At 43.0% G+C, this 23,848-nt stretch overlaps 1 protein-coding gene across 2 annotated transcripts in view; it reads left to right on the forward strand.

Moving 5' to 3' along the window:
- Positions 1-22,090, forward strand: part of ralgapa2 (Ral GTPase activating protein catalytic subunit alpha 2) — a 100,685-nt gene extending 78,595 nt beyond the window's left edge. For both annotated transcript variants that reach the window (XM_059352781.1, XM_059352782.1), the window contains 2 exons: positions 13,248-13,369; positions 19,304-22,090. In XM_059352781.1, coding sequence (XP_059208764.1) covers positions 13,248-13,369; positions 19,304-19,461 — 280 coding nt within the window. In that variant the 3' untranslated portion in view covers positions 19,462-22,090. The remainder of the gene's footprint in view (positions 1-13,247; positions 13,370-19,303) is intronic.
- Positions 22,091-23,848: the final 1,758 nt, after the last annotated feature.

Below are 23,848 nucleotides of genomic sequence, written 5' to 3' on the forward strand. Positions count from 1 at the left end.
ACAGTACAAAATAAGAAATATGATTGATACCACACATGATTTTAGTGGTAATGAAATGTTAGAAAAGCTTTGTGCTGTAGACATCCACTTATCAAACAGTCTATGTTTGGATGCACAACAGCTCTTAGTACCTTTGTTTAATGTAGTGTACACATCTTCATTAGTTATGTATAGCCTCTAATTACTATTGATGAGACTCTAGCTGATTCGGGTACAAATCTATAGCTTTTGTTATTCTAATGAGTGTTATTTACCCTCAGATCTCCAAGCCGGGGGGCTTTGGAATGGGGCTTTGTGCAGGCAGATATAGCCGGGCCGCTCTAGCTACACCCACTTGTTTTTGTATCTGCCGACTTTGACGAAATCCAGTTTCCCTCCCCCCACATCATCACCCGTCTGCATGGATGTATAGCACTTCCCACTCCTCCATCTGTTTTTGTCCACCCATGAAAAGGTCCATTATAATCTGCAGGATGCACAGTTGACGTGCCGCGAGCTCCGCTTGAGCCAATCAAGGCAGTGCACCGAACTTGGGCCACAAATCCAAGAGGCCCTAACCCCTCCCCCTAGTTCATTTTGATTATATGGGCTCTCCGAGATCTTTAGTTGAACAAGTTTTTATAACAACATTGTCTCCATCATCCCTTTACCCCAATAAAAGCTTCCATTCGGAATGGGGCTCTATGCATGCCCACTGGATGATGGCAGGCTCCTGATTAACCCTGGAGTGACTAGCTAATGTCATTGAAGGAGGGCCACCTGGCTGTGAGACTGTACAGTCAGCTGCCACTGAAGGGCCAGAATAGTAGACGACCAGGTGTTGGGCTCCAGCCCCCCTAATTGTTGCCATGTAATAGCCTGCTTGACTGCACAATATAGCCCAGGGGCGAGGATTAGGAAAAAGCTGTTGCCAACACAGAAGTCCATTTTCTTTTTTTGCCTAAGGTTTTGTGTGTGGGTTTCTTTCTGTGTGCATGCTTATGTGTGAATACATATATACACCTCTCTTTGCATTTTCCCCCATCCATTACAATTATAGCAGGTAGAACGCTGGGCCTCTTATCCAGGCTTTCACACAACCCCTTACCCACCCAGCACATTAATTACAAATGGACACCACTACAAGCTTTCTTTATTGGTAAGGATGTTAGACCTACAAATATGTACAGCTTTTCGTCTAACATAAAAAATAATGGACATAGTCACCATGACATTACCTGTTGGTTTGTGCAATCTGGTTTAAAGGCTGGGGCACAGCATTGGTTTATGGATGTTACAATGTTTATTTCTGTTGATGTGCTTGTGAAGAATGGATCGGGAGCTGGAATTATGCTGTAAACAAGCTAATGCTATTGCTAGTTAGCTCGCTTGGTTAACAAGGGGCCATTGTTTTTCCAAAAGAGCAGCCGACTCCTTCCAGTGTCTTTTAGTCCAATCAAACACTAAACATTTTCAAGCAACAAAAATGTTTGTTAACTTTGATTAAATGAAAACCCTGTGTAAGGGTCAAAGTTCTGAGGTGAAGACGCAAAGTGCACTGTGGTAGGGAGCTGTCAATCATCTCTTTTACTCTCAACATAACCATCATTTTAAAAAATGAACGTCATGCTGTACTGAAGAAGCCTTAAAACTAATAATTGAGACTATATACTCATGAGGAGGATGTTTACTGGGGTAATAAATCAAGTCAAAAGTAAGGTCATTTTCCTATTGACTTGACAAATTTCTTTTTGCATCAGTAGAGTTGCCCCCTGCTGTCCATTAGAATTAATGCCAGTTTTAGGCACTTCTGCTTTGCTTTACTTTTCAGGCCCAGGAGGTTGCAGCTTGGACAGTAACTATTGGGTTCAGCCAAAGTCTTTGTAGTGTTAAACAGCTGTATAAACCCTGTAACTTCTACAGACTTTTTTTGACTGTGTGGAAGAATTTCACAAAAGGTAATTTCCCTGCAACAAAAATATTTGCATCACATCTTCGCTCCTCAACAAGAGCAAACTAATCCATTTGTTGGCCATTTGTTTGTATCATTTTGTCAACATTATGTTGACAAAACTATAAAAACAACTTGGCCTGACCGGCTTGGATTTTCATATGATTTTTTTTTTTTAGATAAGAGTTCATACCTCGTTGCAGTCATAATAGAACTGATTCAAAATATGTCCAAAATGCAAATATGTGGGCGAATGAACTGCTCTTGCCCCCAGTAACCAACCCTCTCTGCACTGTGCATTCACCACAGCTGTGATCATATGTAACCCAGCGCTAATCATTATCATTCCCGCTAAATGCCTGGCATTTTGCATAAGGCCAAGCAGCCTAATTGGCCCGATGAACCTTTCATAGAGGGGGCAATAGAGGAACAAGAGACTTCATGTGCAGCACGTCTTGGCGAGGGGAAGCAGACAGAGGTGCTTGGCGTTAAGGCATCACAGTTATTCTGCTGCACATGCCACAAGCATCATTAAAATTGCAAAAGCCTGTGTTCATTTTGTTTTAATATTTCATCAGTGCTTGTCTGAAGAGTGTAATCGTAGGGTTAAAATCAGAGCCATTTGGCATGACCCAGAGTTGGCACAATCCTCATGCAATTTAAGTGTTGCACTGGTTTTCTAGATGTGTGAAAGATTATAGAACATCAGGGTGCTTTGGTTGCTGCCATGCTTTGAGGTGGGTACAGGTGGGAGTTTGTGTCTATAGCCTGATGATGATTGTCAATTTAAATTATGTCATGAATGTTCGAAGAAAGAAGAAGTGAAATGCCTCCTAAGTAATCAGATGGATTTCAATCAGTGTCTCGGTCCAGGGTGCCCTTCCCTGTTTCATCTTTGACTTTTTATTAAAAGTTCAAATTGAGATCAGATAGATGCTGTTGTCCTCTGTCTCGATTCTGAACAATTCAAATATCAGGAGCTGAAGACAAAAAATATGACGCATATTCACCTCAGATAACTCATAAGATGCACACCTTTGTCCTGACCTAATAATGTTTCCAGAAGGCATTCATGTCACTCTGGCCATCGTCACTGACAAAGGAGACCTTCAGAGAGAACTCTCACCCAGCCAGTCACAGAACTGTATCTGTTAATCTTCATCCCTATGAGCCTTTGCTCATCTTATTATGACTTTCTGTTAATGCACGGTGGAGGCCTGTGTGACTGTCTGGCTATAATGGGTCTGTGTTTGATTAATCATGTCGATCCATTGTGTTTCACATCTAAGGCTGCTGTGTTAGGACTCATCAATGGAGACCAGAGTCCTTTGAAAAGGAGATTGGTTACAGACTCAGCTCATCTGAATACACAAGCCCAGTGGGCTTTGATGGCAGTCATGTTGTGTTGAACAAACCACGCTACAACAAATTATGATGTCACCAGGTATCTTGTGGCCATCCTGTTTCTCTGGTGCGAGGATGACTTGTTGCTTTATCATTTCTGTGAGCCCCCAACAATCTGTCCTAACATAGTTTAGGGGTCAACATTGACTTTGGTGTAGGTACTGGTCTTATGATTTGTTATGGAGCAGAAATCGATTTTTAGTGTCCCCCAGAGGAATGGTGGGCTGCCAGAGACTTGAGAAAATGGGTGACTACTTCCTCCAGTCAGCTCATAAATAACCTGCTCATGCCAGCTAGCAGACATCAGATTTTGTCTGCAGCTGTGGCAAACCTGTGTGAAATCACTGATGGGCAGTGATGATGTCACAGGTTAGCAGTGATGTCACAGCTATAACTTCCCATCCTGCTGTCTAAAAGCCAGATGGACGGTAGAGAGGTGTGGAGGTTGGAGCTTCGAAAGCTCTTGCTGTGGGAAACTCACCCCTCAGGAGGTGTCATTAACCTGGGCTTACTGTTTGACCCGACTCATTTGGGGGCTCCAGTTTCCTGGACCCGCTCCTAATTAGGCTACTTGTTAAAACTCTCTGAAACCAGCTATTCCTCTCGACCGTCTGATCTTGTGTATGTCTACACACAGGACACACAAACACCTCCACTCATCATAATGCATCTGTGACACATTCAGACGTTTTCTGTCCTGGTGCTGTGTCTACAGCAAAAAGCTGTTTAATGAGACACCAAGGTTTGAGTAGCTGCCATATAAAATGGGATTGGGACACACACACATACACACTATACAATCACCCTACTGGCTAGTTTCTGTCATACATGCTCTCACTTTATCCATCTCAATCTGTTGTTCCTTCCCACTCTGCCATTATTCCAGCAGCCAGCTTTATTGCCACATTCACTCTCTCTGTCCCTATCTTTCTTTCTCTCCATGTCTCTCCGTCTAAATGTCTCTGTCTTCCTCCCCGTTTTCCCATAATCACCTCACACCTCTGAGGGCCTCTGCTGAGACGAGCTTCACACCTCAGCCCTCGCTGTGACAACAGGTACCGCTGGCACTCACCGCCTGGCCTCTCTTCAATCAACACCTGCTCGCCTTTATCCCTTTTTCTCTTTTCCATCTTCCTCCGTCTCCCTCTTCTCCATCTCCACCTTCTTTCTCCATACTTCTATCCCTTGTTTTAGTATCTCCGCCAATCCTGTTCCTTTGTTTATCCCTTCTTTACATTTCCCAGCTTCTCTGTCATTTTTTCACCTCTTATCTCCTTTTCAATAATGAGTTCATCATGCAGTCTAATCCATTTCTCCTCCAGGATATGACACTGTGATCCCCTGTTGAGTTAAAGGAGACATGCTTTTACTTATTTACCCTCATATATGTAATGTTACAGTGTCAGAAGTTCATATTAAACGGCCAAATGTTCAAATAATGCGGTTAACATTTGTAAACATAATCTGTGAGCAAAAACTTCAGGTGTCCAATTATTCTCAATGGTCCATTTCCAACCGTTTTTTTCTCCTCTTGGCACAAACTGATGGCAGTTTGTGTCAGGTTTCTATGTAATGCTCCAGGCGCTTTACGGCAGTGTTAAGATTACATGCAGCTACCTGCTAATGTCAGGGAAACCTTTAATTTTACTGTGAATGTCAATTTCTCCCGAATTTCAGATTACATTGCTGCTGTAACATGTTCAGTTGTGTTGTTTTTGGAAGAGCACAGTTGCAAAAAAGACCTGAAATGCTGACCAATCAGAGCAAGTTCCCCTTTGAACATGTTCTTGTGACACTTGTCTGCTTTCATTACCTCCTGTGGTAGCCAGTGTAATGATTGGTAACAACAGTCTGCACGCCAGTCATTTAAAAGTGTGTCTCGCCCGTCTATGACACTGATCATTTTTCAAATCTGGCACTTTTCTCCCTTTTTAGTTCACGACCTAAGCAGGAGGCTTAACCTCTAAATGGATTCATATTGTCGGAGGGTATTTGTGTGCATGTGGTATGAGGATGTGAGGCACTATGCCTTTCAACGAAAAAATAATGACCACATCTGCTTTTTTACCCTGCTTGCACTGGCACCCCGGCACAACCAAGCACCCCCCACCATCCCTTCCTCTTAACAGGCCAATTATGTGACTGCTGGGAGTCAATGGCGCTGTGAGCTACTCCTGAGCTCCTCTCCTCACCAAGGTCAAGCTGATTGGCCCAGGTTAATGGGCAGATGTGGGGCAAAGAGAGGAGGGGGTCAAGCACCTAGAGGCACCCTCCACCTCATCTCTAAACTGTCCCTCTTCACTACAAGAGCCCCTTTTACCAACAGCGCTTCTACAAACAGGATTAACCTTGCCTGCTGCTGTGGAGGCCTGACAAGTGTAGAGTGTTTGCTCCCCATGCATGGCAAAGAGTTGTTTTTTTTATTTTAGCCTGATGAAAGTCTTTGGTCACCAGTCCTTTGTAGACAACTAACTGCACTTGATGGGCGATTGCCTGTTGTCCTGGCTCCTTTCACTGCAGCAACAGGCTTGGTTTAAAAATTGTACTGAAACACAGCCCTTAATAATCCCCAGGATTCAGTTACACCTCTTTCTCCCAAAATAACAGTCAAATATGTGAACAGCTTAGTTTACTGTAGAATCACTTGCTTTTAAGGCCTGCAGGGGATTGAAACGATGGAGTATATACAAATGGAGTAAATCAAAACTGAAAAGTTTTCTTCCTCCCATGGAACAAATGTATGTTGGATTATAGGCATGCTCTGTCCTCTGCTAACGTAGCATATTTCTCTCACTTAATCAGTAACAATAAATACAATCCTGGAGGTCTTTTTAATCAAACTTAAGCAACCGTCTGTTAGCGGCCTATCTGTTACGTGATCATAATGTAATATCTATTATTTTCTGCAGAAAAAAATAGATAACATACAAAATGAGTTCTTCATCTCCAGCTCTCAAGTCTCTGTTCTTACAAATCTAACACACTACCACTCTGTCACCTTCCTACCTTTCTGATCTCCTTAAACCTTTTTTTCCATCCTGTGCTCTCTGCTCTCAGAATACAGGGCTCCTGTTTGTCACCAGATTTATAAAGTCAGCAGGCTGCAGTGCCTTTTCCTATCATGCCCCATCTGGAATAACCTCCCTGCTGACATCGGACAGTCTGACTCCATTAAGGCTTTTAAATCCAAAACTAATAAAAAAAAATATTTCACAATAAATTTTAGTGAGTTGCTTATTCTTTGATTACTCCAGTCCTTGTCCTTACCCAAATCAAAGGTCTGGGGATAAAGGGTGTCATATGCGGTACAGGTAAATAAATATAAATATAATGAACTTGACTTCACAATGAAAACTTCCTCAATAATCAGAGAGATTTCAGCCTTAGGCGCTCAACAAAATAAAGGCATCTCTGACAAAAGGGGAGGGGGCAGGCACCCTGCAACCATCATCTGACTTCTGTGACTTAGAAGTGGATAGAGATGGAGCTTAAGTAGTGAAATGTCGGTATGGGGCGTCTTAAAACCCCTCCTAATGCTCCTTGGCTAATCTGGACTTTCACCCCCTGCCCTGTTTTATCAACAGATTAACTGTGTGTGTGAGTCTCTGTCTTTCTTTCTCTTTCATTCTCTGGAATAACTGCAAAATGAGAGTCAAGACTATAAACAAAAATCCCTTCACACTATATATATTTTATTGTTTTGTGCAAAAAAAGGATCCAGTGTGGGATTTTGGCAGACACTTGGCCTAGACACACTCTAGTCTTGCCCAGTCTCCCAGTCACTGCTGCTGACAGCTATCCCTACAGCATGACGCTGCAACCAATGCAATTCACTGTGGGGATGGTATTCCTTATCTTGTCTTCACCAGACATTGCACTTGTGTTCACTTGGCATTCAGAGAAAATATTTTTTTGTTCCATCATGCTCTCAGAATAACTCAACTTCACGATGTTGCTCAGTGGTCATTGGATCCGTCATCTCCTGACCAAGCCTTCTTAGACATTTACTGAGTTTGGCCACATGGAGATCTCTAGAAAGAATCTTGATGGTTCAAGACATATTGATGGGCTGCACTTGGCTCTTGAGAAACTGACTGCAAAAACAGCATTGCTCCATGCTTTGTTATTGTTTTGATTAGAGCCCGGCAGATATATCAGTTGATGGCCGATATTGGCCTAGCAAAGGCATATCGGTATCAGTGTATATGCTGTCCGACATGTGCCGTTGTGGAAACGTTTTACACAATGCAGAAAATGTAGCTTGGCATGATTTAGAAATGGTGTTACTGTATAGGCAATCGTATCGGTTATTGATTAATTTTCCCAATCTAAAATCAGTATCGGCCTCTGTCTCAAAAATCCCATATCGGTCGGGCTCTGGTTTTGACTGACAGGCCCCATAGAGGCGGAAAATTACTTATTGCACGTTTAACTGGACATAGGTAGACTCGGTGATGGTGACAGGAATCCTGATGTAGTCCTATAGAAAACATGGGTAAATGACATATTCCTTCAAAACTAAATTGCCATTAAAACTGTTGCAATGCTCTAGTAAAATGCAAGGAAGAAGAGTGCAAGCACTTTGGAAATTAACAATCCAGGTTTAAATAATAGTATTTTTTGGCTAACCAAATACATTCACATATTTGTTTGGCCTATGCACAATGTGGTAGTGGTGAGGAATAGTGATAAAACCCTGAATATAAATTGTTCAAATTCAGAGTACATTTAATTAAAGGCAGGTTTTCTGAAGCCATTAAAGTTCCTGCTGGCTGTATGTGTTTAAAAGATGTCGAGTGTGTGTCAGAGGCCAATGGTGGCGTGAGGCCTTTTGTCAGCAGGGGGACTGAGGAACACAAAGACAGAGGCTTGGATGGTCAGGATGCTGCTCTCCAGAGAGACACCAGTTCAGAGGTCAACATAGGCTCTTTTGGGGAACAGTGTATGTGTGGGTGGAGGGAGTTTGTGTGTGTTGTCCCTACTTATGCGCAAACGCCCTATGTGTGAGCATGTGTACGTGTCCGCATGCGCTGGGTGGGGTTACACACGGCACAAAATGGATCCCAGTGGACAGGCATTTTCAGGACAGGTCCCTGTGGACGGAGAGAGGGATGCTGATGAGGGTTGGTGGCGGTTGGCCGATGGGGTCCAGCAGGGATGGAGCAGCCTGCTAATGAAGAGCCATCTGAGGCCTCCATTCACCTTGAACATGGGCCACTGCAGCTGCCCTGACCTTGGCTTTGATCCACAAAGATGCTTGACCCCCACCATTCCCCCAAGAGCAACCCCCCTGCCATCTGGACAGCACGCATGCATATGTATACATACGTGCACACACCCACAGATACATATGCATGTACACGTAAAGGCTGACTCGTATGCACGTACGCGTTCACAGGTTTCATGTTGTTGGAGTCTGTCTGTGGCATGTAAGCTGCATTTTGTGTGTTTGTGCATAATTGACCTGTGCGTTTGTGTACTAGTGTTTTGGATACACACCTACATTCAGACACTACACGCCAACAATAGATGACTGCCTTTGTTACTAAGGAAGAGAGCAGTTTATGGCGTAGTTAAGGACTGTTATCTGCTAAAACACATCCTAAATGTGTAAAGGTTGCAGTTCTATTTATACCCAATACTCCCTCTCCATCCTTATAACCACCTAAAGACAGCCTTCATGTCAAGACGTCAATCCACTAACTAAAGTTGTTTCACATTAACTCAGACCTGGAAGATTTTTTTCTTGTTACTATCCCAATGACTGCCACGCTCCATAGGCATTACATTGGTTTCCCGCTCTTCTCCCTAATAGGAATGCAGCGGCTTGGAACGTAGGGGTTCCTTGGAAATTCCCAAAGTGGCGCAACACACTCTCCTCCCACACACTGGCTTGTCTTGCTTGTCCGCCCAGTTCAGCTGTAAATGACAGTTATGTCACGGGTGACTTGTGTTGCAGTCCATCTGTGGAAATGTAGACCTGTCTGCATTTTCCTTTTTAAACATTTCATCCCCAGCTTTATGAGAGTTTTTATAGCACAAAATAAAGTGGAGCTTTATGTGATACAGTAATGCAGTTCATCATAGCATTTTCATAAAGTGTAATATTTTATATTTTGTGATCCATCTTTCCAGAGAGGTATGTCACTCTAGCAAGACCAATATACATCTGTTGGTGATATTGGCCTATCATAGACATATCAGTATCCTTTGATAACGGCTTATATTTTCAGATATAAAAACTTTTTTACGGGACATATAATGCAGAAAATAAAGCTTGAGGTGATTTAGATTTGATGCCATCAGCACATAGTTTTTCAGCAGAGATGGACAAATGAAATGTTCTTTCCCCATCACCTAAAAATAGCTGAAAAGCAATAGCAAATGGGCAGTAATGTGTGGCGCTACTTCTTATAGCAATATGATATATTGTATGTACAATATATAATAAAAAAATATATTTGCTTAAGAAATCAACCTTCCAGAGTCCTTTGCATGTCGGTGCAGAATTTACATAGTCTGTTTTCACTCCTTTTTAAAAAATCACCCACCGTCCTCTAAAATTGGTTTCTGTATCGGCCTCAAAAATCCCATATCAGTCGGGCTTTATAAGTCACAAACATGAAGCTTAGCCATGCACTTATCAGCATTAGCTGCAGCTTATGTTTTTTCCCCAAAAATAGGTCAGTGTCAGCGGGTTTGGTGTCCATGACATGGACATAGTCCTTTGCGTCACTGTTCTGGACATGTCCCTTGATTAAGTTACTGCATGGAGCCAGCCACATCTGTGCATATGCAGGGGAACAAGCTGTGCCCATGGCTTAGTAATTAGAGACAAGCAGAAAGGTGAGGGAGTGCGAGAGAGAGAGAAGGCAAGATTACCCCTCACCGCGCATCAGGTCTGATTTCTGTGCAGCAATTTTTTTACCCACAGATAGCATCGTACATTTACCTAAGTGAGCTGATTATGGCTCTCGCTTTCACTCATCTCTAAAATACCTTTTATTAGTCTCCCTCCCTCGCTCGCCTGTCTTTTTCCCTGGCAGCCTGTCATATATTTTCTCTCGTCTCTTGATAATTCTACACTATCTCCCTTCATTTTATTCTTTGAAGTTTTTTTTCTCACCCACTATAATCCATTTGTCTAACTTGGATAGAGGGCAGCGGAAGGAAGTAGTGGAGGAGAGGCGTGTGTCAGAGTCAGAGAGAACGTCTGCTCCAGCTGGAGTCAATATTTGCTTTAGGAATCTCAATAACAGGCCTCCAGTCATCTGCATCTCTGATAATGGACAGCCATATGGCTCTGTTGACCCACGCTGTGCCGAGGTTCTCTTTCTCTCTCCTCATCCTCCCTTGTCTTTCATTTCTCGGCTCCCTTCTAACTTCTCTCATTTCTTTTCATTAAGTCTTTCCCTCTACTAAATTTTGTCTTCCACTTATCACCTATCTTTGCACATTTTGTTCTTTTTACAAACACCCTTTCTCTGTTTCTGTCATCTGTAAAAGCCTGGATATGACCCACCACACAGAGCTGTGACCCAAGTTACCATGGCAGCAGAGACTGGGATGCCCACTCTTTGTCCAATGCTGTTTCCAGCAAGTGACAGAAAACAGTGACGTTGCACTTCTGGCTATGACTGGAAGACGGATATAGAGCTCACGGGGGAAGTGCTTTTACATGCTTGAAGTCATGCTGCTCTGCATCTCCTAAATGGAGACCCTGGCCCTAACTTTCCATTCCTCTTTTCCTACTTAAGGTAGGAAGTATGTGCTTTTATTTTAATGGATTTCTTGGTGTTCTGTCCCGACAAGCATCCGAATTATGTCTGTTTATTCAGGAGTCTCAATTTGCAACAAAATGGATCAAAAATGAGCAGAGAAGTCACTTTCAATTTTTTTACATAGGAGGTCAAGTATTTCTGTTAATTTTTTTTTCAGTTTGCTTTTAATGTGCAATATGTAATTTTCTGCTGCTTGAGGTCTCTCAATCAAAAGAATAACAAAAGCCAGAGCAATACAGCCATTGCAGTCAGTTTCTCCAAATTAGGATTTTCTTCAATATTTATTTTTCCTCAGGTTTTTACCAGGAGTCAAACTAGTCAAGGAGTTCTACTTCTCTCTAAAACAAACTGATTAAAACTGGTAAAAACACAGAATAGGACAGTTTCACCTAAAAACCTTAAATAGTGTTTCTCATGCTGGCAGAGGGGCTGCTTGCCAAGACTAAAATCCTCCTGGTATGAATATATAGTTAAAAACAACCAATATCTAAAAAGAATACCAAAAAAATGCTGCTTGAAACTGGATAAAAACTATGACAACCATTGAGACAATGATGCTCATGTGACAGCATGTCCTTAAATAAATAACAGATTTCTATGGGTTGCATATTGTTGGAAACATTTTTGATAAAGTACACAACTCAACAAATGTTGTGTCAATGTATTTCATAGGTCCAGGTCATTTTTAGATAGTTCAATACATAAATGTTACATATTATACTTTTGATCTATAGTATCCGTCTTATTTGTTTAATTGGATATGTGGACATGAACAACTTTACCATTTACAGAAGTAAACATATCCATCCTGCTCCCTATCTTTCTCTGATACCCTATCCTTTGTCTCAGTCTGCCCTCTGTCCATCTCTGCCTGTCCCTGTGAGCAGCTTGGCCATGGTACCCTCTGGTGCCTCCCGGCTCAGGTGCCCGTCACCCACGCTTTGCCACGCTTCCCTCAAAGCCATTGGTCATGGCTGCCTTGGCCCCTGCTGTGGCGGCATGTGCCCACAGCAGGCCCCTTGCCCAGTCACTGTCTCGTCCTATCTATCTAACCCAGACCAGAGCCTCTCGGCCCAGTCCAGCCTATCTCAGCTCAGCCTGGTTCAGCCTTGGCGTCAGCAACAGCCCAGTGCCACTCCAGCCTGGCAGTCGTAACGAGACGAGGGGGAGGGGGCGTCGGTGTTGAGCGGCTAGAGTTGTTTGTGTGAGTGAGAATGCATGTGTTTGTCAAGCAATTTGTTAGGTGTCGTCTATCAAGGAAACATGGTCACAACAGACAGCCATGAGTATAATCAGACTCATTGTCAAACATGCGCACACACTGTTAAATCTCAAAAGTGCTTCCTATCATTATGCCATCAGATGGACCTTTTCGCTCCAATAGTTCCCTGCAACATATTTCATCCGGCACTTGCCTCCATTCCACAACAGACTTAGCACGATATATCTATGATAATGATATGATAATGGCCATCAGAATGTTTTCCACCCTCACCCGGCAGCCATTTTGCAGGCTTATTTATTTATTTATTAATTTGAGCTTTCCCATTTCAAATCCGGCCATCCATCCTGCATGCTGGCTGCCCAGGCTCCAGTCACTGCTTGTCACTCTGAATTTCAAATGGCTCCAATTTTCCCCCTGATGGCACGGAGAAGTGGCAGGCAGCACATCGGGGAGGGTGGTCCTAGACATGCTGCCTGCAGCAGGGGTTCTATTAGAGAGAAGAGAGGGACGAGAGGAGGGAGAGGAGAGGTTTGGAGCATCACGCCAGTAGTGATGTATTCTTTCTTTCTTTTTTTTTATGATTATTTTGGAGACTGCTTTCTCATTTGGGGCTGTGTGGCATGGCTGATTGTTCCATCTTTGCTTCTGGCTGGGTTTGCTGATGGTGGAGCCACCCTGCCCTGCCTCTCACACTACATGTATATGCAGTGCGACACTGAAAAAATTTGCGCCTGTGAGGCTATGATGTGTTCCTAACTGACAAGTTGTGTTATGTACAAATGATTTGATGACATCCTGACATGCTGTTAGTGTTAGATGTGAAAACAAAAGCTGACTACACCTTGTTTCCCTTTCCTTTTCTCCAACATACACCATCATGTATTGTTCCTTAACGAGAGCTAACCAGCTATGAGGAGCGGGCGCTCTACCTGGAGGCCATTGTCCAGAACCACAGAGAAGTCATGACCTTTGAAGACTTTGCCTCACAGGTCTTCTCCCCTTCCCCTGGCTATCCAATGAGTGGGACAGGTGAGCTATGAACTACACTGCACCTCTGTCCTCCTTTATGTATTTTTTACGTTTCATCTCTTTACCCCCTTTCCATCCGTCTCGCCGTCAAACTGTGCTTTCCTCTCGTGCCTTCTTTCTCCCTTCTTCATCATGTCTTTTCCTCTCTCCTCCTCCTCCACAACACACCTGTTTGCCCCTGTCGGCTCCTCCACCCCCCTCATTCTCTCCACTCTTCTTCCACGCCTACGCTCACTGATGAATATCAAACGACGGGACCCGGCTCTTCACGCCATCCGACTGACTTCAAACACTCTGCTTTCTCCTCTTCCTCGAGCCGCACTCACGCTACTTTGCTCATCTCTTCTTGTTTCAAACTGCATCTCTCCGTGCAATTACTTTCCTATGAATATAAGCAGCCTTGTTAAATGGTGGTTGCAGTGTGTGTGTGTGTGTGTGTGTGTGTGTGTGTTTGTGTGTGTGTGTGTGTTTGTGTGTGTGTTTGTGTGTGTGTGTGTGTGTGTGTGTTCATGAGCTCATTCACCAACACTCAGGAGAGCCAACTGACAAACAGCGCCTCGCGGATGTCAGCACAGCACTCTTATCAGTCCATGATGAATAGAATGGAAAACGTGTCTTATCTTGTTCCTCCTACTTGTACCAGCTCTGATCGATCTGCAACAGCACTGAAATCAATACGGGATTGCACTTTTCCACTCTATTGGATCCCGACACACGTTCTGTTTTGACAAGGAAAGCACTCCACAATACCACACCGTAGACGTCTTGTCATTTTCAAATCTGTCAGAGCGTATAGGTTGTAGGGCTGGTTTAATGTGTACGCAGTATTTTTATCCTGTATCCTGGCATGTGCAAATTAAATGTCTGTATTTTCTAGACTGCGTGCCTGTCTGTCTGTGTGTAGGACTTCACATTCTCAGACGGAGGTGTGATATTTAGTCAGAAGCCAGAGAAGAGGTAGCCAGCCACATTACCATACTGTCTGCTCTTCCTTCCTGCAGAGGTGTAAAATCTCCCCAGACTGACCTCTCGTCACCTCCTCTCATCCCGAGCACCAAACCAGCTTAAAGACAAGAACTGAGAATAAAAATAGATACAGAGGAATATAGAGGAGGGGGAGCTGATAAAGGCAAAGTAAATGTAGCTGACGTTGTGGACTATTTCAACCATTTGTTCCTACAGAGAGAGGTTAGAGAGTTTAGCCAGGCTTGAGAATAATGTTTCACTGTATGAGACGTATGTTGTGGCTAATGTGAGAGGCCATAACATAATGAAGTCTACATGGCTGTTGTGTCACCCTCTCTCCTGCGGAAACTCGTTCTGAGCAGCAATTTGTATTTCTCCGTAATCCAAGTGTGTAAATAGATTATTAGCTTAATGCGACGGTGTGTACATTACCTACCGGGTGTCTATCCATTCATATTTTATTCAGGACTCGCTTGCTCCTGACAGTACTGTAACACAGTCCCTTTCTTTTACATTAACCATTGTCCTGAACAGTTTTGTTGAGTAATTTCATTGTTCATGTTTGACCTCTTCAATACTACCACATTCATCAGTAAATCCATCTTAATGAAATGTTGATGAGAATTGTAAATTCAAAATAGATCTAGAACAGTGATTCTTAACTTGAACCCCAGAGGGAAGTATTGCGGTGGCTTAACTAAATTTGAAAAAAGTAGGAATGATATAAATAATATCATTATTATTAAATGGTTTAAAAAGTTAAAACTAATGCATAAATCATTGAAAGAGCTAACTAAAAGAACAGACTTAACAGTTCAACCTATTATTTAAATGTAATTGATAAACGGTTAAAATAGTAACGTTAATTAGATAAAAGTTATGGATAAATGGCTGAAACATTAAGTTTTATGCCATTCCATTTAGTTGCTGTAGTAGTACAATTGCTTACAAAACCAACCTTAATATTGAAAGTTCAGTTGTATGAAATAATGAACTATATCTACTTGTATATAATAAAATGGTGTTATACATTTGGAAGTGGTACATGAGTACCTGAGTACTCTGAGTGCCTCAGACCAAAAAGGTTTGGAATGAGTCATTAAGAATATATCTATTTTGTTGTATTTATGATGCAGCCATGGAAATGGGGCATTTCAATTTTACTATAAGCATCATAAAGCTTCACTGAAGTGTGAATGTTCTCTCTAAATTAAAAGAAACGTAACAAAATTTAACCAAAAAAACAGGTGCGACCACAGCTATATATTTATATGTATATTTATTTTCATTATTGATTAATCTGATTTAAATCCAAAGGCATTCAGTTTACGATCGTAGAACACTATGAAAACCAGCAAATTTCCTTTTGATGAGCTAAGATAAGTGATTATTTGGTATTTTTCCTTTTTTTTTTAATGACAAACAATTATTCACTTGTCCAATTGTGGCAGATGAATCAACAACTTGTTGTTTAATTGTCCCAAACAATTACCACATATATAATGCATCTTAGTATTCTTTTCTAGTTGTAGTCAATCATCTTGATCCTGTGTGTCCCATCAAACATGTAGCTTCAATGTAGCAGTGATGGCTGGCTGACACTGCTCGTCATTCTCACCATCCTAAAATGTGCTGTACTGCCCTCCCATGCTTTGTGTGTGTGTGCGAGTGTGTGTGTGTGTGTGTGTGTGTTTGTGTGTGTTTGTGTGTGTGTGTGTGTGTGTGTGTGTGTGTTTGTGTGTGTGTGTGTGTGTGTTTGTGTGTGTGAGTTTGTCCATCCATCCATCTGTCTGTCCTGCTCTGGCTCCCATTGCTGCCACTAACATGTCATCCATGCTCCATGACAGCGTGCAGGCGTTGGCCGGGGATGGTTTGGGACATGGAGTACCCCTGGGCCAAACTGGACTGTAAGACTCTGCCTGCTTCCTCCACACTAGGCATGACGCCCAGCCACAGCCCACTAACATCCATTCATTCATTCATTTAGGTCACTGTGAACCCAGCCGTCATCAAATAACTCAGGGGTTGCGCTTGATTTAGCTTTGTTTGTGGAAGCAATGTAGGGCTCGAATTCAAGTACAGATTCTGCATGCTAATTGCTAAATGAAGCGCTCCTGCAGTGTTTCACCACTTCGCTGTAAGGCATTTAACCTTAGCGCTCTCCTGTCATCTCCTTTTCTTTTGTGGCTTGTCAGCATCCTCCATGATCCCGAATGAAGCCTCACCCTGCAACTTCAGACCAACATCATGGCTCCTGCATGAGCTCGTCCACCTGCCGTGCAAACTCCATCCACAGTGCTCTTGTTCATGTTGTGTTCCACCTGCACTGCTTTGCTCAATTTTTATTGTTTTGTTATGTTGTGTGTTTTCATCCTGTGCTGCACATGAGAAAGCAATAGTTCTCTCTAGTGGATAAAACAACTTAAAAGCTCCCATGACCCTCTTTGATGCCCCAGCATCTTTTTCCTCTTTCACCCTAACCCTCTAAAAGTAACACTGGTGGTAAATGTTTCTGTTGTTGCCATGTGAACTGCCCGCCATTCATGCTCTGGATTTCAAAATTGTCCTGATTTTGAAATCTTTGAAGTGGACGGATTTCAGACATTATGGCCTTCAAGGTGTCTTCAGAGAAATGGCACTTGTTGATTAACTCATCACCTAAATCAGTTAACCTTGTCTGACTTTTCCAGTGACGACTAACCTCGACGCCACACAAGCTGTCTGAAACAGCGACTTGTGTTGTGTTCGGCTGCAGTGTGGTATGGTGTGTGTCCACTACTCTCTCACATAATGCTCTACTCTGTTTTTCCCCTTTTAGATTAAAAATATCTTAAAGGTCCAAATACTGTATATGGTGAAGGTAAGCCCCGAGTCAGACCGGAAGCTTGTTTCCGTCCAGCGGCCTACCTACCCCTTTGCTCGATCACTCATCCTGGCTGTTTTTCCCCTTCTACCCCTCCTTTTTTTCATTCAGCACTAACCAAGCTTTATTTACTGAGTGCTCTGACAAAGGGAAGGGGACAGAGAAACCAGGCTGTTTATTTGGGGGGTGTCCTAATGTTTAGGCCAGGCTGGTAATTGAAAGTGATGCACGGTGGGGACAATTAGCACCTGACTAAGTAGCAGCATGAACAATACGGCTACACTTCTGGCCCTCGCTTCTGCATGTGGCGCGCCTTTATCTCTTCCCCCAGCAAACACTTTTCTCTTTTCTTTCTTTCCTTTTTTTCCCCCTCTCAATCCCTCCACCCCCCTCATTTCCTCCTGTTGGAGTGTGCCTGTTTGCCTGGGGCAGACTCTGAGACTAACACCTGCCGCACTGGAAGACGTCTTTGTCATCTAAAGCCTTGTTTGAACTGCTGCAGAGGGGACCAATGGGATAGCACGGCCATTTAAAGACCCTCTTTGTTTTCTTTCTCTCTCCCGTCTTCTTTCCATCTGAAATTAACCTCACCGTAAGGGAGATTGGGCGGAAATGCAGGGCTATGATGACGATATTAATGATACATTAGCGTCTTCTGCATCTGGGTTATTTTTTCACTCAGCAACTTACTATGAAAAAGAATTCTTGTGTAAATCCATACAGGGAACCAACGCCATTTAGAAACTGATGCAACCACAGTCATTAAGTGCCACAGTGGGAGTGATGACTGTTTAGTGCAGCATGTTTTAATGGCCGCTAAACGAAAAGGGAAGTCTGTTGAGTGGGTGGTGAACTGTACCTCACTATTGTCTGTGGATATTAGCTGTAATAGGTGGTTGCCTCCCTCCTGTCCATCATGGGTCTTTGCAGCACATGCAGTTGGAGTTTAGTTTATAAAACAAAGTAGTATTCCTATGTTTACTGTAGGAATGAGTAGAAGAATACGGGAATGCAGGATTTGTTCCGTCCATCAGGCCAGCCCACATTTTTAGCCAAGCCCCTCCCTTTTTTTATATTCATATGCAGATTTGAGAATTCATGTTCGGACCCCCTCACCTCCCCTCTAGCCCTTCACAATGCACACGCACACACCCAATGTTTCATCCATAGCCCAGCCCTCCTCTCCCAGTGAGCCGCGGCCCTGGATGCTGCCGGTGTCCACTGTGCTGCTGAGTGTCTGTTACTCCAGCCATCTGCCACTCCTTTTAGCCGCTGCAACTTGAGATGCCTCCGAAAAATGGCAGGAAATAAAAGGATAGGAAAGAAAATAGGCAACCAGATGCCATCTCGACAAAGCAGAAAAGTTGTTTAAACTCGAGGCATGGGGCCGAGGCGGGTGGGCAGGTGCTGGGGGGGGCTGGGGGGGTTTTGCGGTCTGGGTTTGGTCAGGGGTACACTGAGGAAGTCAGGGCGACGTTCACAATACTTGATTGTCCCCACCAGCGTTCCATGCCCACCTCCCGGCTTATTACTGTTTGCCATCCCCTAATCATGGATGTGAAGTTTTCTGAAAAAGGACAATAGTTGACAATGGGAAGGCTCCACATGTTCACAACAAGAGCATAATGTGCAATTTTATTTTCATTCAAAGCATTCTGCTGTCACACTGCGAACTGAATACTTTTTTTTTTCTTTACCCGTAGCTACAAAGGTTATCTCTCATTTTTTATGTCATATAAGCATCTGGAAAAACTGTATGGGGAAGAAAGGCAGTTTCACATTTAACAAGCTTTGCTTTTCCAAAGCATGTGAAAAAGGCATGTAATTTGCTTTCTCACGTCTTTATTCTAATGAATTAAGTGGCCGAAGAAATCTTAACACTTTTTTTTCACAGTTGGCATTGTAAATTTTGTGAATGTCGGTGAAAATCCTATGAACTGGGTAATCTTGGTTGTGGGAGCAGCCACATGCATGACAAAGCATGCTGGGATAAACGGCAATCATTCAAACAAAGACCAATGAACCACACCTGCCGTGTCTAACCGCCTCTATCTCTGCCATCATTTTCTTTCTGTCCACAAACTCTCCCTCCATCTATCTCCCAGGCTCCTTCACCGGCAGCGCGAGCACCGAAGCCGGGAACACCACAGGAACGATGGACTCTGTCGACCAGGTTTCTCCCACAATGCCCCGTGCCACAAAGAACAGAGTTTCCGGAAAACTCCGCCGATCAGCCAGCGCTATAAGCAAATCCTCCAACTGAGCTCTTCAACCCTACATCTTTCCCCCCCCCCTGAATGCAGCCTTTAATCTTTTCTTGAAGAACCTCACACACCCAGCCGTGACTGCAAGACTTTTTTTTTTTTTTTTTTTGCATCTATTGTTTTTCTTTATTTCGTGTCATATAAACATGTAACTGGAGCATATTGCAATTTTTAATTTAAGTGGCAATCATTGTTTTTGTTGATACATTTCCATTTGTTGTGGTGTTTAACTGCTTAATCGAGATGGACGTGACTAAGCTATTTATGTTCACCCTGGTGGTTTCAGCTTACGAATCAGCAGCATAGGACGACTTTGACTGAGAAGTCTTAAAGCAACCTGCGATAAAAATGTAATTTTTATTCTCATTTTCAAGCGCGGTCTCGATGCACTAGAGAAAAAGTTCTTACTATAGTAAGGGAATGGGAGACTGCTTCACTCTGTTTCTATATCTCATCTATCTCAACACTTAATGTGACAAAGCACTGAATGACACAGCTGTAAATGGCATCATGCTAAAGCTGCACAAGAGATTGGTATCCGTTTATAAACGTGTCTGCCTTTTTACCTCCTCCTGCACCTGCCACAACCTTTCTGTGTCAAAGATAACCACTTCAGTTGGTGACAGGATGATGTTGTCATCCTGCTCGTTGGCACCAGTTTGGACCATGTTCGTGGACCATCTCCCTACACTGAATAGACTGATGCATGGGGAATACCTCCCCAGAATGATTTGTACTCACTGCACTACTACACAGACTTCCTGGGCACGGAGTCCCTGCAGTACGTGCAGCCAGAGGCTTTTAATTGTTTTGAACCCAGAGTGGACAATCAATGACGTCTTTCTAACTTGAGCTGAGTAGAAATTTGTTTGGGTTTTTTTTATCACTCTAATTTTCCTTTTTAAATGAATTCCGATGGATTGTGTCATGATTTGATTTATGCAACTCTGCTGGAATGAGAAAAGACTGCGTTTGTAATTGTTTTCTGATGTCGTTAACATAGGCTCATGTCCGGTAATTGAATAAGTTCCTCCTGTCTCTTTCCTCTGCTATCAGTTTCCCCTGTCCTGTGAAGCTAAGGCATCGACATTCCAACGTTCCCGACCAACATTTTTTTTTTTGCACTCGCTGTCATTGATTTAACTAGCATTGAATGTTTCTCTTTGTTCTTGGATGTAAATTGCTTTAAATTTTATTTGTCTGTTTGCTAGATGTATATAGAAATGACTGTTTGATTAATTATTTTTTTGCTGTTGTTGTTTTATGTATTCATGTATGTGCTGTTTAGAGGGAAAAATACCACCAGAGCCTCAGGTGAATCTTAACTCCATGCACTGGTGTGTGTGAGTGTGTGTGTGTGTGTGTGTGTGTGTGTGTGTGTGTGTGTGTGTGTGTGTGTATGTGCATGTATAAGTGTGTGAGTTTCAGAGGGAGCTTCTCACAGTGCCTGTGTAATGTCTGTCCTCTAAGATGCTGTCCAACACCACCTCTAGTCCCCATAATCAGATTTTAGTTCCTCTTCTTCATAGTCTGACACAAACCATGGACACCCTGCATCCCGTCCCCTCGTTAGCCGTCTAAACAAAGTGTTTTCCTCCCGTGTGTCTCTAAAGGTCAGAGTCTTGTGCTTCCCACAACAAACACAACAACAGATGGATTTGGAAAATGTGGAGTTCTCTGGTTTGGTCTTTATTACAGGTGGTGTGTGTGGTACCTCCTCTTTCCCATGATCCTCTCCCCCTCCTGAGGCCACAGAAGAGGCGGAGGCTGGTTGTGGGTTTTGTTTTTTTAACATAGGTGGCATGCCAGAGCTGAACTCTAACAGCCCTCCTAGCAACAGCCAGGCCGCAGCTCTCACTTCTCCAACCTGCACCGCTGTCATGGTAGCCAGGTGTTCCCCACACACGCACACTATACTCTCACACCCTCTGAGGGCTCCACCCAAGCTGCAACACTATCCCCATCTGTTGCACTACTATGCCTTACTTTCCCCCCCATGCTCTCCTGTCGTTTTTCTTCCTCTCCCTCGCATGTCGCCTCCTTTTGTTTGCTCATTCCCGAGCAGAAAACGGGGAATCCAAACAGCAGGAGAATTGACGGATTTGTTCAGTTTTTTTTGAAGAATGTATAAATATATAGGCCTGGATCACATCTACGGTTTTTATTCCCCCCCCCCCCCCCCCCCCCCCCCCAGCCACTTGAAGGAACCGCCCAGGATGCTGATCTTAAAGATTGTAGGCTATAGATGATGTCTGTTGAAAGGGGTCTGTGCTCCCCCTTTGGTGGCTTAGTTGCTGGAGATGTTAGTTTGGACCAAGATAAGGATTGTGTGTCTTATATACGTGAAGAAAACAAGCTAGTGTTAGCCCTAGTACGTTTCTTTTCTTTTTTCTTCTCGTTTTAAAAATCCTTGTACATTGTGTCAAATTTGAGGGCTTGAGTGCCCTCTGAATATAAATATATTAATGCCTGTAATATAATCTTTGTATAAGAGAAAGAGGGAAAAAAAGCTTGAAGATTTCATCCTTACTTGTCAACATATCAAACTGTTTTTAACGACCGAAGTCCTGCTATCTTTATTAGAAATGTGAAAATTGAAACATTTCATTAAATCAATTTGAAATTCTATTAATCTTTGTCCTTTTTCCTCCTGTATTCTTCGATTTTAGATTGGTGTGTGTGTGTCTGTGTGTGTTGACATGATGGTGCTGTTTCCATGGGCTTTTGACCCTGGTGCAAGCAGCAGCAGGAGTAACCTGACCCTCCTCCCATCTGTCTCCCCTGCTGCTCAGCCCCGCTTAGGGGAAGCCAGCATAATGGAACCTTCACCAAAAGGTACAGGTGCACTGGCTGCAGCACCTACGGGTGCCCTGCCTCGCCTGGGTCACAAGAAAAGCACTTGACCGTAATTGGAGCCCTTAAACTGTGTGTGAGTGAAAGGGTGAGAAAGAAGCCTATAATGCTACCTCATTTTCACCTGGCTCAGCGTTGTTTGCCTCAATCATTGACTCTGAGATAGTGTACAACAGAACAGGCAGGGTCTGGGTGTCCCAGCCCCTCAGAGGCTGCCATTCTCACTGATTACTACCTGATTGTATTATTTCATGTGTTACACTGGTGCCTGTAGACTATTTTCACACTTCAAATGTCTCTCTTTCTTGGTGTATTGTCACTGATGCATTAGAGGAGAGTGATACTTGTTTAAAAAAGTTTGCATTGTTCTTTTTTTTGGCTTTGGGCAGGTGTAGAGTATTAACGAGCAGGAGAACAGGAGAGTATCAGGAGGTAATGTCAGTGTAAAGAGCCTATTTAAAATACTGATTAAACAGGTTTTACCATTAGTGATAATGCTCTGAGGTGAACTCCATGCTGACAGCATATAGGCCTGAAGTGACACTTGTTTAAAATAAACAATCATGCTCTTTTTTTGGCCTTGAGCAATGAGCAGTTTAAAATGGGAGCATAAGGACACACAGGCAGTGTAAAGGGGATTTTTTAAAAATAATCCAGATTAAACAAGGTTTACCATCAGTTATAATGCTCTGGGGTGAACTCCATGTTGACAGTATATAGGCCTGAAGTGACACTGTCTACTAAATTACAAGTGACTTAATGCTTCACAGGTTCTGGAGGTCAGATATGAAGCCAACTGAGCCCTGATGTGTCCTAAATCACCCCAAATCGAGCTGCATGAGTCTCCCAAAGCAGACAGATGTTTTACTGCTCCAGAGGTGAGTTTGATCCACCACCTCTTTGTCCTCCTGTCATGTCCTGACATGGTATTAAGGAGGGAATTTATGATTAGGCCCTAAGTGCTTCTCTGTGGCAGCGAAACGGCGTCTATTGAGCCACTGCAGCTATGATTTACTGCGAATCAGTCTGATAAACGGGGAATCGGAGGCAAAGGTTTGGGCCAAGGGGGCTCCTGAGGTTTTCTTTTTCCTGTTAAGGACGACTAAATAGATTCGCACCATTTAGGAGTGTGACCCGGTGTGGGAGAGACGGTGCAGAGGAGTCAAAGGCGTTTGAATGCTGACATTGTTAAAACTTTTAGGGTGTTAAATTATACTATTATGTATTTTGGTTGGTAACCTCGGGAGGCTCCGGGACTCCACTTTGGGAGTTAAACCACCTGATAGGCCATAAAACCAGGATTATAATTGCACTTCACATCCAAAGGAAAATCTGTGTGGTATAGAAAGAAATAAAACTAGATATTTTTTATGAAATATGTTTCTAAATCCATGCAAAAAAGTCGTAAATTAAGTGTAAAGATTTGGTTTAGTATAAAGGTTTTTTTTTTTATCTTTTACGCATAGTTTTACGCACATGGTAATTGTTTAAATGAGATGAAAATAAAATCGGAGGCCTTTTTCCAACATTCAA

This window comes from Centropristis striata, chromosome 16 (genome assembly GCF_030273125.1).
Source record: "Centropristis striata isolate RG_2023a ecotype Rhode Island chromosome 16, C.striata_1.0, whole genome shotgun sequence".
Lineage (NCBI taxonomy): Eukaryota > Metazoa > Chordata > Actinopteri > Perciformes > Serranidae > Centropristis > Centropristis striata.